The sequence below is a fragment of the Lissotriton vulgaris genome, chromosome 7 (genome assembly GCF_964263255.1).
Source record: "Lissotriton vulgaris chromosome 7, aLisVul1.2, whole genome shotgun sequence".
Classification (NCBI taxonomy): Eukaryota; Metazoa; Chordata; class Amphibia; order Caudata; family Salamandridae; genus Lissotriton; species Lissotriton vulgaris.
The window spans coordinates 1,700,196,291-1,700,213,662 of NC_141695.1; the positions used below are offsets into that span (position 1 = coordinate 1,700,196,291).

General features: G+C 43.3%; 1 protein-coding gene across 6 annotated transcripts in view; it reads right to left on the minus strand.

Moving 5' to 3' along the window:
• DIDO1 (death inducer-obliterator 1) overlaps window positions 1-17,372 on the minus strand; it is a 286,601-nt gene that overhangs the window by 190,825 nt on the left and 78,404 nt on the right. For 4 of the 6 annotated variants that reach the window (XM_086932836.1, XM_086932834.1, XM_086932837.1 and 1 more), the window contains one exon: window positions 13,992-14,105. The exons of the other annotated variants lie outside the window; for them this stretch is intronic. In XM_086932836.1, the coding sequence (XP_086788962.1) occupies window positions 13,992-14,105 (114 nt within the window). The remainder of the gene's footprint in view (window positions 1-13,991; window positions 14,106-17,372) is intronic. 6 annotated transcript variants of the gene reach the window in all.

Sequence of the window (17,372 nt, forward strand, 5' to 3'; positions counted from 1 at the left end):
GGCATGAGTCTGGCATGGGGAACGATCATGATGCAAGATTCCATCATTCCTAACAGTTGTATAAACACTAGCTTAAAGTGATTGAGTGGCTTGAAATTTGAGAACGAGCGCCTGAATGTTTCGAGTTCTTGCTGCATTGGGAAACGCTAGAGCTCTTTGAGTATCAAGAGTGGCTCCTAGGTAATACTGACTTTTTTTGGCTGAAGATGTGATTTTAACACATTGAGTGAAAATCCTAGCTGGTGAAGCAACTGAATAGTCAAGGGGAGTGTGCTTACGGCATTGTTGGTAGGTGCTGGCTTTGATGAGCCTGTCGTCCAAATAGGGGAAGACATGTATGCTTTGTCTTCTGAGATGCGCCTCTACTACGCATCACACAGAGGGCAGAACTTAAAGGGAGTTTGTTCCATCGACCACAAATCGAACCAAGGGCTAGGCTCGATGGCCTACCACGAGCTCTCCGATCGAAATTAGTTTTAGTATTAACACGATCTGCGAAAACAGGGGAACACAATCAGAAATAATACCGCCGAGGGTGAATGTTGTGCGCGCCGAGAGGAACCGAAAGATCGGCGTCGATCCGGAGCGTAGTGAGTCGCATCCGAACTAGATGGCAGAAAAAAAAAAAAACAACTGAAGATGGAGTCGATGACCATGCACACCATGACAGAAAAGTCGCCGCCTACCTTTTGACTAGGTAGACTTCTAAAACAAAGTGCAAAAATCGGACCCAACACTAGATGGCGATCTATACATAAGCATGAGATCTACAGTTCACATGCCTCGAACAGGATGTATTCTGCCTCAAATCAACCAGAAGGGAGTGAGAGGGCAAATTAAAGTTACTTGGAAGCTGTTGCAGCAGAGGAGCAAGTATCTGAAGTCTGCCGTCTCTGTTGGATTGAACGGTTCAGCTCCTATTGGTGATACACCTGAAAACTCATAAGGATTTATATGGCTGCAGCCGTACAGGTTTAGACCTGCACTGTGTTTATTTAAGCTCCATAGAATAGTCCCTGATTTTTCTATGTTGGTGGAAATTTGCATCGCTGCTGTCAACACTTTCAAGGATTCTGCTGTGGCACCATTATGAATCATTCTGGGCTGAATCAACTTTTTCTCCATATATAAAGGAGACGTCAAACAGCTTATCTATTAAAGATGCTTTCAGGTCTCTAATAAAACACACTTGATTGCATCTAGGCATGCCTCCAGTGCATGACAATGGAGACAATGACTCTGCTGATGCAGTCTGTACTGCCCAGGTCAGCTTTGAATAAATTACCATCATGTCCTTGGGACATCTTCATTGGGTCTGAATCAGTAGCAAAAATTATGTGAATCCTCCACGGATACCAGAATCTGGCTATATATTTACCAGTTGCACTTTCATAATTCCAGTGTGAAACTGGCTGGATCAACCTCAGTTAGGGGTCTGAAATCAGATCAGTAAACACCTGTGGAGTCTATCGGCACCACCACAGGTTACTGCCTTCCGTACTGAGCACACTGGCTTCACACATCTCAAAAACCACTTCTCTTTCAAGTATCAGTGTCTATAATCTTACTACAAACTACCACATCGCCATTTTAAAAAGCAAACTAGCACACCCAGCACTGCTAGATATCTCCATATCTGGCACCTTTCCACTTCAACTCCCCTGTCTGCGCAGCGCAGTCGGCAATGTAAAAAAGATGGCACCATTTCCATTCTTTTACTTTTCTGCTGGTGGTGAACCGGAGGTGGACGGTACATTAGCTCTTTTCCTGGCAGTGGCTACAATAATGGAGTCCACCACTACACTGCCCCAAATGTATGCAGGGTCCTTCGAAGAATGCATTTCTTCTAGACCCTTGGAAGGTGGCGAGGGAATGGGACCTGGTTCCTTGAATGCCTCTCTCCTCTGGTCCAAGACCCTTGGGAACAAAAGCAGGAAATGGCTCAATCTGAGGGGTAGGAGAGTGTTCAGCAGGAAAGAGGTCTGCACCATTTCTTCATTCAACAACGTATAAATGTCCATGCCTTCCTCAGGTGCCTCTGCATCAAGGGTGTTTAGATGCCTTTGACATGCTGGAACAGGCCCTGTGACTCTGTACCCTTTCATTTTTGCGGCGCTGGAGTTATTTTGGGTTCTGGTGCCTGCCATCCTTACCCTCACCGCCCCTCTGGACCTAACAACAAGATGGCGCAAGCTCGGTTCGCGGCCCCTCACGTTGCTGACAGTGTGCAAGTTATTTAGGCTTTCAAGCTGTTGCGTGCAAGTATTTTGGCAATCGGTTCGCTTGTACATTTTATCCGGGGCCGCGGGAGTGCATTTGCGCGCTCTGCTCGCGGTCCCCTCAAGTAGCTGGCAGGAAATCTAGAGGGCCTGTGTCCGCATCTCGTCGTCCCGCGCCGCACTATCATAGCGAGAGAGACAGACAGCACCACACCGCCATTTTTTCATGCCACTCTGCCTGGAAGCCGAGACGCAGGTCTGTATTGAAACTAACACTACCTCATTGATGCCTGCTTGCGGGTCTGTATTCTTTTGGTTTTGTGACGCGTGGTTAGCGCGAATCCCAATGAAAGGAGGAGGTAGTTTGGGGGCGGGCCCAGGCATAGTCAGACACAGAGGTAAAAGGGTGAGTCGCCCCGGGAGGGGAAGAGTCCCTTCCGAATCGCTCCATTTGGAGCACAAAAAACGAGCGACTGTCACAACAAGAGTTCACCTCAGGCTGAATTTGACCATTTTGGTGACACAGTAGCTCACAGAGTGGAAAGTGTGAACAGAAGAGCTAACCAGAGCTAGACACTTACATTGCCTACTTCTGCGATGCAAATTGCCACTTATTCCCAACAACCACTTACAACTATCGTCATGAAGGATGATTATACAGAGGAGGAATCTCTATCCCCTTGACTGTGTTTTGGGTTGCGGTGGACGCGTATATCCACCAGGCTGTGGCAGCAGCCAAGGGTTCTTCAAGCGCCGCATTATGCAGTTCATTTACGCTTGCCAAGCGGAGCAACCACAGAGCGTCCAAAAACGCATAGGTGCCTCAAACATGGACGTTTGGGCTTTCGAATGCTTGAAGAGAGTTCTTGGCCAGATCGGATGTAGGGTGTCAGGAGACCACCCCCTAAAGCCCCAGGGGACACCAGTCTGAACGACGAAGGGGAGGATTCCTTAGGAGAATTCGTAGACGAAGCGGGCCTTTCCAGGCGCTGGCGTCCCATAGGGTCACCCCATCTCAGGTACACACAAAGGCTCAGAGAACTCGGACATGTTAGTATCAGAAGATCTAGGGGCATCCCTGGTACGAAGAGTGAGCACCCTCTCCTAAAGTGCCTGCTTTTGTGGCAAGCCGCCTCCGTAAGCCCCTTGAAAAGGAGGCACGAGCCGGCCTCCGGGCAGAATGTCCCCCGCCCAGCCCTACCGGGAAAGGTGGCGTTAACTCCCGAGGTGGATCCAATAATGGCCATCTTTCTCCAGAAATATATAAGGGATCCAAAGAAGGGGATCAACAGGTCATGGAAATCTGGTCAGGATAAGTTGTTAGATGTAGGATGCAGAGGAACGCCCAGAGGACAATCCCTGGCCACACGAGCCTTCCCCTTTTTCCCATCTGAAGGTGGGCGGCAGACTGGAGGTTTTCAAACACTTGGAGATCTATCATGCCAGACGCAAGGGTTTTGCACAGTAAAAGGGTTTCAAATATAGTTCTACGGCTCCCAGTTCAAGATGTTCGCCCCAGTCCACTAGTTTTTGTGCAGGATCAGGTCACTCTCAGAACGGGAAGTGATGAATCTCATGTAAAAAGGAGTGATAAAACCAACTCGCCTCCACCCAAGAGGTTTCCTCAGCAACATCTTTCTAGTAGACGAAACAGACAGCGGTCAGCGCCCAGTGATAAACCAGAGTGATTTCAACCAATGGTTGGTCTACCGCCATTTTAGGATGGAGAGTATCCATCTGCTGGGGGACCTCCTACAACCAGTCCACTGGATGGCTCAGTTAGATCTGAAGGATGCATATTTGGCAGTCCCAATTTTTCCCCAGCACCATTGGTTTCTGCAGTTCCTTTGGAACAACCAGGTGTACAAGTTTGCATCTCTAACCTTCGGCCTTTCGTCGCCCCTTGGTGTTCCACCAAGGTCCTCAAGACGATGGTGGTGACTAAGAGCGAAAAGTGCTCGTCTCATCGATTACCTATACAATGTCCTGCTCTTAGAACAGTGCCCGCATCGTCTCCTACGACTGTTACTGGAGACAGTAGACCTTCAGAACCTGGGGTTCGTGATCAGCGTCAAAAAGTCACTTTTGACCCCCTCCAAGCAGGTCACATTCCTGGGGTTTGTTATAGACTTGACAACCCATACCCTGCGACTCCCACCAAAGAAGCCCATGAAGATTCACAGAGAACTCGGGAGGATGTTAGCCCGTTCCTCAACTTCTTGGAGGCAGGTGGCTTGTCTTGTAGGCCTCCTAGCATCCTCAATACATGCGATCTTCTTGGGACCGTTGCATTACAGAGCTCTGCAACGCCTTAAAAACTCCTCTTCACAGGGTACTGCAATATTCCGATCAGGTACCCATCACAGAATAAGTCAGATTGGAAAGGAGATGGTGGCTAGATCATATGGAAGCCTGGAACGGAAGAAGCTCTTCGGTTACGGCCCGGGCTTGGTGATAAGAGTCAGACGTCGGCAAGTCCGGCTGGGGTGCGTGGCTTACAGGACAAAGCAGGGCAACCGAGGAAAGCCATTTACACATCAATTGCCTGGAATGGATGGCAGGTTCCTTCGCAATCCAGAGTTGGACAAAGGACAAGGTCTCTTGCAACGTCCTCCTGAAAATGGACAACATTTCGTCCGTTTGTTACATCAATCACCACAGGGGAATGAAGTCCAAGACCCAAGAGGACCTTGCCAAGGACCTTTGGATGTAATGTCTCTCCAACAACATCTCGGTGACTGCATAATACCTACCGGGAGCTTCCAATGTAGTAGCAGAGTGGTGCTCCAGGAATTGGTCAGACCTGAGCTTGTGGCAACTACACCCAGAGTCAATCCAGAGGCTGCAGCGCCGCCGGGGCCCATTTGATGGATCTTTTTGCATCTCGTCTGGACCACCAGCTCCCTTTGTTTTACAGCTGAAAGCCAGATCCTCTTTCAACTGCGACAGAAGTTTTTCTCCAGGATTGGTCCGGGAAGTGTGGTTTCCAGTTCTTCTATAACTTTCCTGGGATTCTCCAATCATTTTACCCTAGATCCATTTATTCTGAGGGATCCCCAAGTCAACACTCACCCCCCGGTTCAGCAAGCGAGAATGCCTTTAGTGGCTGTGCGGATTTCAAGGCATCACAGGAGAGTCTCTGGCCTATCGAATGAGGCTCCAAAGTTACTGGGAGCAGCTTGGGCAGAAAACCCAAATAAGCGCTTTAGATCTGCATGGATCAGATGGGTTAGTTGGTGCGTTCGGAACAACCAAGATCCATGGGGTGCGAGATGGTAGCCATTATGAACTTCTGGCGGAGTTAGCGGCGCAAGGCCTAGCATACAGCACCATCAACTCTTATAGATTAGTGATTTTGGTGGGTCATCTGCCAATTCAGGGATCTCCGGTAAGAGCCGCAGATTATTTGTAAATTGATGCTGGGAATCCGCCTTGCTCTCCCTGGAACCAAGGTATTCGTCACCATGGGACGTCAATAAGGTCGTAAACCTTTTTAAATCATGGCAACCAAATACATACTTGTCTCGTAAGGAGCGGTCAATGCTTTTGTGACTGCTGTCATGCAATAGAGTGTCTGATGTGAGGGGCCTGGACATAACTGGAAGGGTGTATACACCTGAGGGGGTCACCTTCCATATAGTCCCAAATGCTAAATCGGACTCCAGAATGGTGTCTTATCAGGCTTTTGATAAATTCCTAAAGCTGTGCGTTGTCCACTGCCTCAAGGAGTACGAGAATATGACGGAGGAGCCACGTCCACTGGGAGAACAGTTGTTCATTTCTCTGATGAAGACTTTCAAGGCGGTTTCACCACCAACTATAGCCCACTGGATTAGATGGGTGATGCAAGAAGGGGTATAAAAGTCTCAAAGTTAGGCACCCACTCAGTAAGGGGTGCAATGGCTTTGAAAGCTTTCCCCTGGTAGCCATGTTGGAAGATAATATAAATGCCACATATAGGCCATCAGACTCCATGTTCAAGAGGTTTAACTTCAAACCAGTCTTGTACATTGTGTCGTTGGTGGTGGATAAGATTTGAACGAGCATAATATTTCCCAGTAATCAAGAAGGAAAGTTTAAATTCTATTAAGGACGCAGAGTCGAGGATTATTTTCACTGAGGTTTCGAGAGACCTACTCCCAACCCAGATTCATTAGGTAAACTGGACACAGGACTGATGCTCCGAAACGAGGTAGAAGTGCATGTTTATTAAGAAATGCTTGTGATGGTATGCATTGTGAATTATTCCATGTAGGTGCTTACTCCCTTTAAGACCTATACAGTAGCTGGCTAATTGTTTTGTGACAAGTAATGCTTACTGGGCCTTACCTGGATAATGGAGTCGAAGGTTTAGTGTTCCGTCTTCTTTCAGGGTCTGATGGTTCCAAGACAGAGTGACGAAGCTCGAGGATAACTGAGTCGCAGTCAAGAAAGATGAAGCACACAGCCTTATGAACCATGGGAGCTGCCTATTGGTGGATTATGATTACCTATTAAGCATGCATTGTGGGAATGTTAGTTTGTCTTGTGGTTAATGTTGAAGCTGCTGGAAAGTAAATAAACGACAGTACAGCATAATACTCGCCTTCGCACCCTTAATAGAATTGAAACTTTCCTTCACGATTACTAGGAAATTATTCATTCATGCTGCAAAACCTAATTTTTTGCCTGGGACATCTCCGTTAGATCTGAAAACCATGATCAGGATTAGTAAAACGTGCGACTGTTTGCACTTGCTTACCACTAATTTTAACAGAGGTATTGGCCTAAAAAAATAAAAATAGGCAAATTTCCTCGACCCGTTTAAAGGCCAGATAACAGTGGTGTGGGTGCCTGGATGCAAAGTTTTAGCATTGTGCATTTTTTAGGCGCTTCAAAAAAAACATTTACCTCTGGTGTGCCCTACTGTTGGAGTACCTTAAATAACACCTGCTGTTTTAACCCCCCCCCCCCCCCCACCCCCTTATGTGAACCAGTTTGTGTGCTTAATCTGTGTACTGATTTCAAAGTTATTTACTTCATTAAAGCCCATCTCCAAATATTTTGGAATAGGTTGGATAGTGTATATGATCTTGTTGGTCTTTCCATGCTGTGGTAATGCGTTGTGTGGTTCGTTTGAATTTGTACTCATCTCCCCAGAAAGGGGTGGTGTGGAGTCGTAGGGAACTGCCACGGGATTGGTTGCTATGCTCCTAGCTCCTGGTAAGAAGGCTGTTATTAAAGCTTCCTTTTCCGGACTGTCTTCTAATGAGTTGCCACTCTTCGTGGATAGCCATGTCCTTGGCCTTTGTTGGTTTTTGGTCTTTTTTTTATTTGTTGGACTGCTTTTGAAGGAGGCAGCTGACTACACTTCTGAAGGCAATACGAAGCCAGCAACCCTACCGGCAACACAACAGCTACAAACTTTCCAGCACCAGTTGGGCATTGTGGATTTTACAGGTGAGGAATCCGCAGATATAAGTATCCAGCAGAATAGATTTTCTCCAGTGTATAGGGAGTTGCTGGTGTTGGCCTGTACTTTTAAATTTTAAAAAAGACTGACACCCATAGCCAGGAGTACTTTATAAGGGTTGCCGTAGTGGCCAGTCTGCTGTATTTGCAGAGTCCAGTGTGGACTTCAAGCAAATATTTGCAATGTTTTTATTTACAATATCACATATGTCGTCCTGTGTTGGCACTGTTCAGGAAAGTGTTTCACAAACTCTCCGATTTCTTCCAATTGTTGGTGTGCATAGTGTTTCAGTAGGACATTCTTGTGCATTAACTCTCCTCCAATATTTCAGCACACAAATTCTACTCTCTCAGAAGGCGATCCAATAGATTGGTGAGGGTGGGAGTGATTTTGTTACATGAGGCACGAGACTTCCACAGATTAGGGCAAGAGTAGCATCCTTATAGAATGTCAACCCTGAAAAAGTTTCATGAAAGAAAATGAACTGGCCAACATCAAGATGAGTCCAAGCTGGATTGTATACCGTGAATGTTTCATTTCAGAGCTACAAAGTTTGCTCAGACATCAAAGCTAGAGCATGCCTTGTGTTTACCCGAATACACAGGCAAGAAACTACTGCTTTAGAATTATCCGACTGTAAAGTGTACATTTCAAATGCATGGAGGGCAGAAATCACTGATCAATGTAACATTAGGACCCCTTTATTGAGCAAATGAATATTTTGTCAAGTCTGCAATTCAGCAAAATTTTCAAACAATAGGGTTAACTCTGGTGGTGTCAGTAAGACAGAAGTTTAGAGACTAAACTTCTTGCAAACAGGCAGTGGTTATTATCCTAGTCTTTCTTTGAAGGAGCGGAAGTAATGAGGCTGAAATCATTCCATTTCTTTTAGTCCGCATTCATATGGAAATATGAAGTGGGTTTATTCTCGAGAAACTTTTAATCCTTTTTATCGGTTGAGGAGCTAACAGGCAAATGAGCACAGATAACAAGAATGTCAGGTCTATTTGACAGTTACAGCAGAGCTTATGGAGATCACACATACAACCTATTTCTACCACTGTATGGCCTGTTTTAGAAGAGCTAGGATATGATCTCTACACTAGTTTTTAAGACCGATTCATTAATGACAATGCTTAGAAGGATGTCTTTCTTATTGGATTCTTCTCACTTGGCTCTGTGAGCTCATCGAGGTGAACCTTCCTTTCTCGAAATGTTGAGAAAGTTTCTCGAAAGAACAGAAACCTCTTCCCTCATTACTGACGACAGTCTGAATGGATCCATTACATACTGCTCCAAGAGGGCTTCGTGGTGGAGGGCAGTATGGTATGAGAGAACATAAAATCACCCTGATACAGCAATCACGTTGACATTAGTAGGCTCACACATCCCTATCAAAATCTGAAGCAACATGGAGTTTGTGTAATCACACTAAGTGACCGAAGTCCTTTCAGTGTCTGAAGGAAAGAGCCAATTTAAAGGGGCTTGAAGTAATAAGGACTATATCTGCGTTCAACAGCAAACAATTAAACACAGGAAGGCAGAAGCTACATGATGTGAGTAGGTACATCTAAAAGATACAGCGAGAGAATTGAAGGAAAGAAACTGCAGGGACAAAAGTTTGAAAACCTAGTGACCTCAAGGAAAGGTGTAGAATTCTTGTTTGGCAAATGAAAACCGCAAGCTGCACAATTCTCTTGGCAGTATGGAACACGGTATTTCAAAGTTCTTCAGTGGCAGCAGTCCAAATGGTGTGCATTGCAGTAATCTTTGCAAATCAAAAACAGTACTTCCTCCTGCATACGATGATCCAGAGCACTGCATTTACAAATAAAAACACAAGCACTTGGAGGAAGAAAAATTGTACATTCCTACATGTTCATTTTCAGATTTTCTTTGGTGTGGCAATGTTTTCTTATGTATTTAAAAACAATCTCAAGACATGCTGCAAAGGGAGAAAGCTAAATACAATAGAGCTCACATGAAGGAAAAACAGCCAGATCGGGTACATGTAAAGAAAGGCTAAACAAAATGCACTTTTCCAATAAGGAGCAAGCAGCTACCCTTTCCTAGCATTCTTGTTTCTGGTAAGTTGCCTCACAGCCTCAGTTTTTTTTAATGTATTTGGATTTAATCTTTAACTGTCTTCGCTACAAAACTTGGGAAATTTATAAAGACTTTTACATCGCTTCTCTACACAAAAAAATATTCAACAATGCAATTAAAGCCAATTTCCGCAATTCAAGTGGATTTCTCATCCATGGTTACCAGGTACATGGTTTTTGTTGGTTGATAGCATTAATAAAAATATTATCTAACTGGATAGCGTTGTTTAGACATGGAAAAAGGCACACAGTAAGCTCTGTCAGAGAAAGGACTTAAGGAGATGCACAAATTAGTAGGAAAATCTTTACTGTTGGCAAAAATGAGGTGTTCTTATTATGTTCCTGATTGAGTGAAAGGTTGTATTAAGCTCGATCTCAGAGCCTAAAGCTAGGACCTTCTGTATGGACTATAATTTCGATCTGGAATTAGATGTAGAAATGGTTTTAAGGAGAACCGGACAAATCTCCCATAGGAGAGAAGGCCACCAGTAAGGAGAGTTTATTTTCTTTAACCAGAGGCATACTCCTAAGGACAAACGTATGTGAGCTAAATGGAACCATTGCTTAATAAAGCGGAATTCAGAGGATGCTCTGAAGGAAATAGAACCAAAGTCTTAGAAGGGAAAATAGTAAGATGTGGCAATCAATTTTTTACAATCAAGGCAATAAGATGAAGAGTATGCTGGAAAAGCAGATTATCTTCCTAAACATGTCATAGGGTTGGAACTAGTCATTCTTTGAAAGTATATCTATAGTACCGCATACGGATGCCCAGTGAGGCTTCAAGCATTACTAAAGTGCCCTATCACCCTCTTCAACCTTTAATCAAAAAGTATTTACAATGCTAATAGCTCAAAATCAAATGATTGTTTGTGACAACGCCCAGCCTGATTAGTTTACAGCTGTAAGGTGGTCTCTTAACGCCACCACTTCAATCTTGCCCACCCTGTCTTAAAATTAGCCATGAGAAAATCCTATATCTCTTCCGTCCAGAAATCTAGAAGGGTGTTCAGGTGTCCATAATTGTACTTTCTCCTCAAATACAACAGAACAGAACGAGACCCTCCATATGGTAATCGTAACATCAGGACGTTAAGCGTTGCAGCACTTTGCCTGCTGAGATATTGTGTACACAACCAACATCGCTTTGGTCCTTCAGGTCGTATCATAAAGCAGTGTTCTGCTAGTCATAATTTTCCTGATAGTAAACTTTGGTAGACTGTTTATTAGCTGTCAAAATTTTGAAGCGACATGCCCATTAATATTTTTTTTTTTTAAACTGTTTTTTGTCGTTTATCCTGCACATTTGTGGGGAGTGCGGACAACGTACGGACAGCTGAATAAGCTTGCTGGTATCAATAGCACACGCACCACCAGTGACAAGGCTGCTTCCCGTTAAATGTATTTGTCCAATTAATGTTACAGAAAAAGTATAAAAACGCACTTCTCCCACACAGAGCTAACATCTGGGATATGAGAGACCAGCAGCACTTTCTGGCTGAGACTTCTCCTATTCAGGTAAAAATGCTGATAGGAAGAAATAAAATTAGAGAATACAGATCGGTGACGACAGAAGTATCAATCCACAAGCAGTGCACTGCCCTCCTCCCCAGTAGTTACCGCAGCCAAAGACCACCTAGCTGAGGTCCATTTGTCTGAGGCCAAAGTAAATAGAGAGGTGGCCGTGCGAGCTGCGCTGAACAAAAGTCAGCCGCCATTGTTACAGATAAAGGGCCCAGGCAAAAACCAAAAAGAAATAAATTTAAAAAATTGTGGCGTGCACAGCGGATCCCTTTGCAATGGGTGAAGGAGGAGCGCCAGAGAGTTTCTATGCCCCTGCATGCAAGGCACATAAAAGCACGTTCGTACTTTGAAGCATGCAGCGACTTTAAACACAAGTGCTAGTGTTCCGGACAAAATTAAAAGTTTTACCTGGATTTTTAGTTTTGCGATAATTGAGGTGCAGGTCTTGCCACAGAAATTTCGAAGCAGAAGAATATTTGGATGTAGGGCCAGCATCCTTGTGGAAGCCCACAACAAATCATAGCGCGCTTGGAAGAGCAGTCTGCCCATTTTCAAGCACTGCACTTGTGGCGCACCCCTGCACGCTCCCGCAAGGTGGATGCCGCCACAAGCATGAGTGTGCTTGAAAATGAGCAGAGCGACGGCTAAAGGCCCTTCTTTGCAGCACATGCGTGCTGCGTAGGCGAGACCTAAGAAGCAATTATGAACAAAATCTTATAAATGGTATGTCACCTGAAGAAAGTGATCTAGATTAAAATGTACCAGTTAAAAAGTGTAAGGGCCTCCGGGTCCCAACGGGTTCCCTGCGGAGGCGTTCCGGTGTGTTTCGGGGCGGGTGGCCCCTCACATGCTGCATATGTTCAACACTGCTAGGGAGGACGGGGTGCTCCCGAAAGATCTTCGGTCGGCAACGATAGTTGTGATCCATAAAACGGGCAAACCACAAGATCAATGTAGCTCCTGAAGGCCCATCTCCCTCCTCAACTTTGAAACCAAGGTCCTTGGCAAAGCTCTGGCCACTCGACTGGGAGCGGTAATCCAGTCCCTGATCCACCCGGACCAGTCGGGCTTCATGCCCCACAGGAATACCAGGCTCAATCTAGGGCGGCTGTTTGGGGTACTCCAGTCAATGTCCACAGGTCCAGCGACACCGGCGGCTCTCCTGTCATTAGAGGTCATGCGTATTGGGTATGCTGACTCTAGGTTCTGTCTGCCTGGCTGTGGGGAGGAGGGCTCCTTTTTCCACATCCTATGGGACTGCGCCAGGACCCGGACATACTGGTCTAGCCTAGCTGCCAGAATGTCGGCGGTGATTGGGTCGGAGGTCCCGATGGAGGCTAAATGGCATATTTTAGGAGTCACTAATGACGTCACATGGCCAAAATGGCGTTGGCAAGCATGCTCGCCAAGAGAAACATAGCCCGCCTGTGGGGTAGCGACCTTCTACCAACGTATAAAAACGCACTTCTCCCACACAGAGCTAACATCTGGGATATTAGAGACCAGCAGCACCGTCACTTCACGCTATACTTCATGCAAACGAGTCCATGTGTCGATTTGATACAAAGAAGCATTTCCGTGATGAAAATAAAGAAAAAAATAGTCAAACATGCAGTGCAAGCAACAGGCACTAAAGCTCTGCCTCTTTGCTCTAAACTTTGCAACAAATGGTGTGCAATTACATGACATGGTGCAATTCTGGCAATTTTACATAACAGGAGTAACATGAAGTTCCACAACTTACATTTGTGCAATTACAATTTCGCCCCAGTCTGCTTTTTAATTCTTAAAGGTTACGAAATAGCTACTTAAGACACTGAACTCAGATGCAGCGTTTTTATTTGATTTTTATTGAATGCTGGGAGATCCTGCAAGTATGAAGATATCTTAGTTAATGAATATACCCAGGACAGATTTTTGTTTGTCCTAACCATACCTGCTGTCACATTAACCTGTGATAAGCAATGAAAGGGTACCATGTAATAGGACCAACTTATGTTTGCAACAGCCACATAACAGATACACTACTCAAGTCGTTCACTGCTTAAGCTTAAAGACCCTTTTTTCATGTTAATCTAAATAGTGTCTCTTCAGCGTAGACTTTTTTTAAGTGATGTGCTAATAAAAGGATAACACAACTGACAGATGTCCAGAGCCCTGCCAAATTCCAAAAAATGCCATAAGATTTCAGTAGTACATTTAGTTTCTGCAGATGTTACTCAGAAAAAAGTTTCCTAGAACCAATTTCTATCAATCAAAAATGCAAGGAGAGAACATGAATTACATTGTGTGGGAAAGAGGACTGGACACGAGATCTACATCAAAAAGCCTCAACCTGTTAATTCAAGTGGTAGAATTCAGATTATTATCATAAGTAACAAGAAAACATTTCCCTAGAGCAACTGACCAAAAACTGCAAAGACAAGTTAAACAAGTGAAGACCATTCACTTTGGTGAACCAACTAGAGTTTGCAATTTGTTACCATGAACTTTCCTCTAGAATCTAACTGGTCAATCTTTTTCTACATACAAGAACATTGATCACTTAACTGAATCACTAGTTAAGATAACATGGCAAAATTTTTAAAGGACAGTTTATGATCAACAACCCACATATACACCACTTGGATTGTTCTAAAAAACACGCTCTGTATTATGTTACTACAACAAAAAGATGAATATTGGACATACCAGGAGAACTGCTTTCCATGTTGTCAAGGTTTGGTTCAGATTCAAAGATCACAGAAGACTGAGAACTTGCTATTGTCTCCAAGGAAGGGATAACATCGTTCTCAAGTTGCAAATCTAAAAATAAACCAAAAAACAATTAAAAAGCTGAAGACTAGGCGAAGAGCATTTTGCCTTTCTTCCTCAAAATGAGGATGAGCCCACTTTTCTAAAACTAACAGTTTTTCTGCCCTTTATTACTATTCTTTCATTTGTTTGTCCAAGAATAATCCAATGACAGTTCAGATGATTGGAAAATAGCAGAGAAGGTACTCCACCAATGAAATAAGGCTGTAGATAGACCAGAAGTAAAATCTAACTAATCTATCTTCAATAATGTTAAAAAGATACATTAGGAAAGGTCGTATTAAGTGCTTCTGAATTTGTTGCGTCACTGACTGATTCGTAAATTTTGGTACATAGATTAGGTTTTCATATTCAAGATTTTAAATGTTTACCCTACAAAAGATCGTACCATAACAGAAAATATGGGCGTGGCCATGAAATGACAGTCAAAAATAATGCCACCTATCAAACCTAAAAAGACTACTTTTAGAACATGTTTGTACAAACATGTTTAACGAGACTACCAATCCAAAAAGATGGGAAAAGAACGGAGATGAACACTTCGAAAGTACTGTTATTTTAGAGTGATCATGCAAGACCAGAATTCATAACCACAGTAGGAGGATGCAAGGCCTCTGGGACCTGCTGTGTCACCAGATGCACAAATGGTCCATTTAAGACCAACCAGATCTCTAGAATAAGGCAGATAGAGGGATGAAACATGAGCTTCAAAAACTAAACAAGTTTCTTAGCATCAAGGAAAAAAAGATGAACTAAATAAGGCCAGGAGATTAAGAAGCAGGTATGGCTTCAACAGACATACAAGCCTGTCAAAAGTATACAAGAGGAAGTCATTTGAAGGAAGATTTCTAGCACTTGTGCTCTTAATTTCAAGTTGATGAATATACACATGTAACAGAATTACGCATTTAAAGGAACAGTTAATAGGCAAACAACCCTAAGGTGCATGTGGAGGTAGAAAAAGCAGATGGTGGGCTAGAGCAGTCACTCATATGTGAATAACTAGGCAAACAGAGTTCCCGTGGTTTCAGCTTTGCAAACAAAGTAAAAAAAACAATTATATATATATATATATTTTTAAGCAGAATGGATGGGCTGGTCCTTTTCAACACATCTTTCTTAGTTATAAAATAGGTTCAATTATCTTAGAAATTTGTCATTTTTACATGTTAATCAGTCAAATATAATCTTTGAAAAAAACTAATACTGCCGATTGTGTTCATCTGTAACACGCCTTTCAAAGCATTGTATAAACAGTAAAATAGTACACAGCAAGGTGCGGCAAACTGCCAGGATCATATTTTGCTGTGCTTATAATTCTAAGCGGTGAATCACTGTAAATACAGGTTCAACAATACTGACTGTTCCCTAGCCTAAAACACAATTTGTAGTTATTACACTGCTTCCTATTGAATCCAGCTCCCAGTTTTATGACCATATTTTGCCTTTAACTAGGCTACAGACTATGTTTCTACAGAATACCAATGATGCGATTGTGTTCCAATTTAAGTGTCATTGCTTCTAATCCTACAGGCCTACATTTCATGCAATAAAACAGAATGGCTCTAGTTAAAAGGTGTAATGTTGGCTCCCTTTTGATCAGCAATAAAGTACCATGTAGTGGGCACTGGGGTTCTCCATGGGAAAGTGTAACAGCCACCAGACTACACTGAAAGGATCTAAAAAGCATGATTAAAGTATGTTCTGATCAGCATATTATGTAGGCAGAAACCAACTCTCACATGATCACTTAATGTACACCTGTATTTCTTTTTTAAATTGCGTTTGGCAGGTATAATCAATCAAATAAATAGTCTGCTTGCGATCATTGTCCACATAGTATACCTTGGGAATGATCTAAAGATGCAGGGGTTGCTGCATTCCACACAATTATTGTAAATACATTTATTCTGTTTTTTTTTTTTAAACAACTTATACTGAAAAGTATTGGAGGAAGAGTCAAACAAATGAGAATGCAGACTTAATTTCAGAAGTAATTTAGTAAAGACATCAATTTTTTGGGGGACATTAAAACAGCAATCAAGTACTTTGAAATTATTCAAATTTAAGTTTAGCTCAAAACCTAGACTGAGTTAAAAGATGCTAAATCTTTTTTGGTTCTCCAAACATTTCTGCAACTAATGGTCTACATAACCACTAGATGCTACTTGTGAACTTAATTGCACAATTGCATTCAGAGACTTTCTGGAAGCAAATCAAGAATGGCACCCTTCGCTGCATCTGTGGAGCTAAGGTATGGACTACTGCTATAAAGCATAGAAGGGAATATACAAGTGGAGAGGCTGCCCTGCCAAACACCAGAAAATATGGGGCCAGTGGCAGTCTAGTTCCCTCTACACTAAATACTAAAGTAGCGCTCTTGCAATCCTGCTGTATGCAAACGTAAACACCAATGCGTGTTGCACAATGCTGCTCTTTTGTAGGAGGCTCTCTTGGTTATGTTAGGATTGCTTCCTGCATTCTAAAAACAAAAAAACAGATGTACAAAATAGTAGAAAAGAATGCTTTACTACCCAGTATGTTTCAGCTCAGTGGTGTCGCTACAGAAATGTCTTTCCCCAAAATCACCAATGACCCCCTTTTCTTACAGCATTGAAGGATCATAAGGGCATCCAAGAGCCAGAAGCAACTGCAGATAAGAGTCTGTGGAGAGGTCCAATAGTAAATATGATTTTGGGCTTTCAGTGCCAACCAGCACTGCAGCGGTCATATCCTAGAAGTACATCAGTATCATTCTTGCAGCTCACGTTGGCATCATTTGGAGTTAAACAGACCCTCCAGGATTTCGCGATTTGCCGCGAAATCGGCACTTTTGTAAAAATGCCGCGATTTTTACAAAAATGCCAGCGAAATCGGCACTTTTGTAGAAATCGCGGTATTTTTACAAACGCTAATCCATCGCGCTATATCCTGGGGGGTCTGATTACATGGAAACAACTGAATTTATGTACTTTTGATTAAGTAATTAACATAATAAACAAGCATTGGCATAGCCAATAGGTCTAGCTTTTGGGACCTTATAAGTATTTAGTTATGCAGCACAATATCCTTGGTGCAACATCAAATGCTGCATGGCTAAACACTTATAAGGTCCCAAAAGCGAGACCTATTGGCTAAGCCAATGCTTGTTTTACCAATGTGTTTTGTTTTGGAGTGGATGCATGTGGTGTGGAAATTCGTGACTTGGATTGAAATTATTAGGTGCAAAATGTAAATACCTGTACAAAATGCTGATCG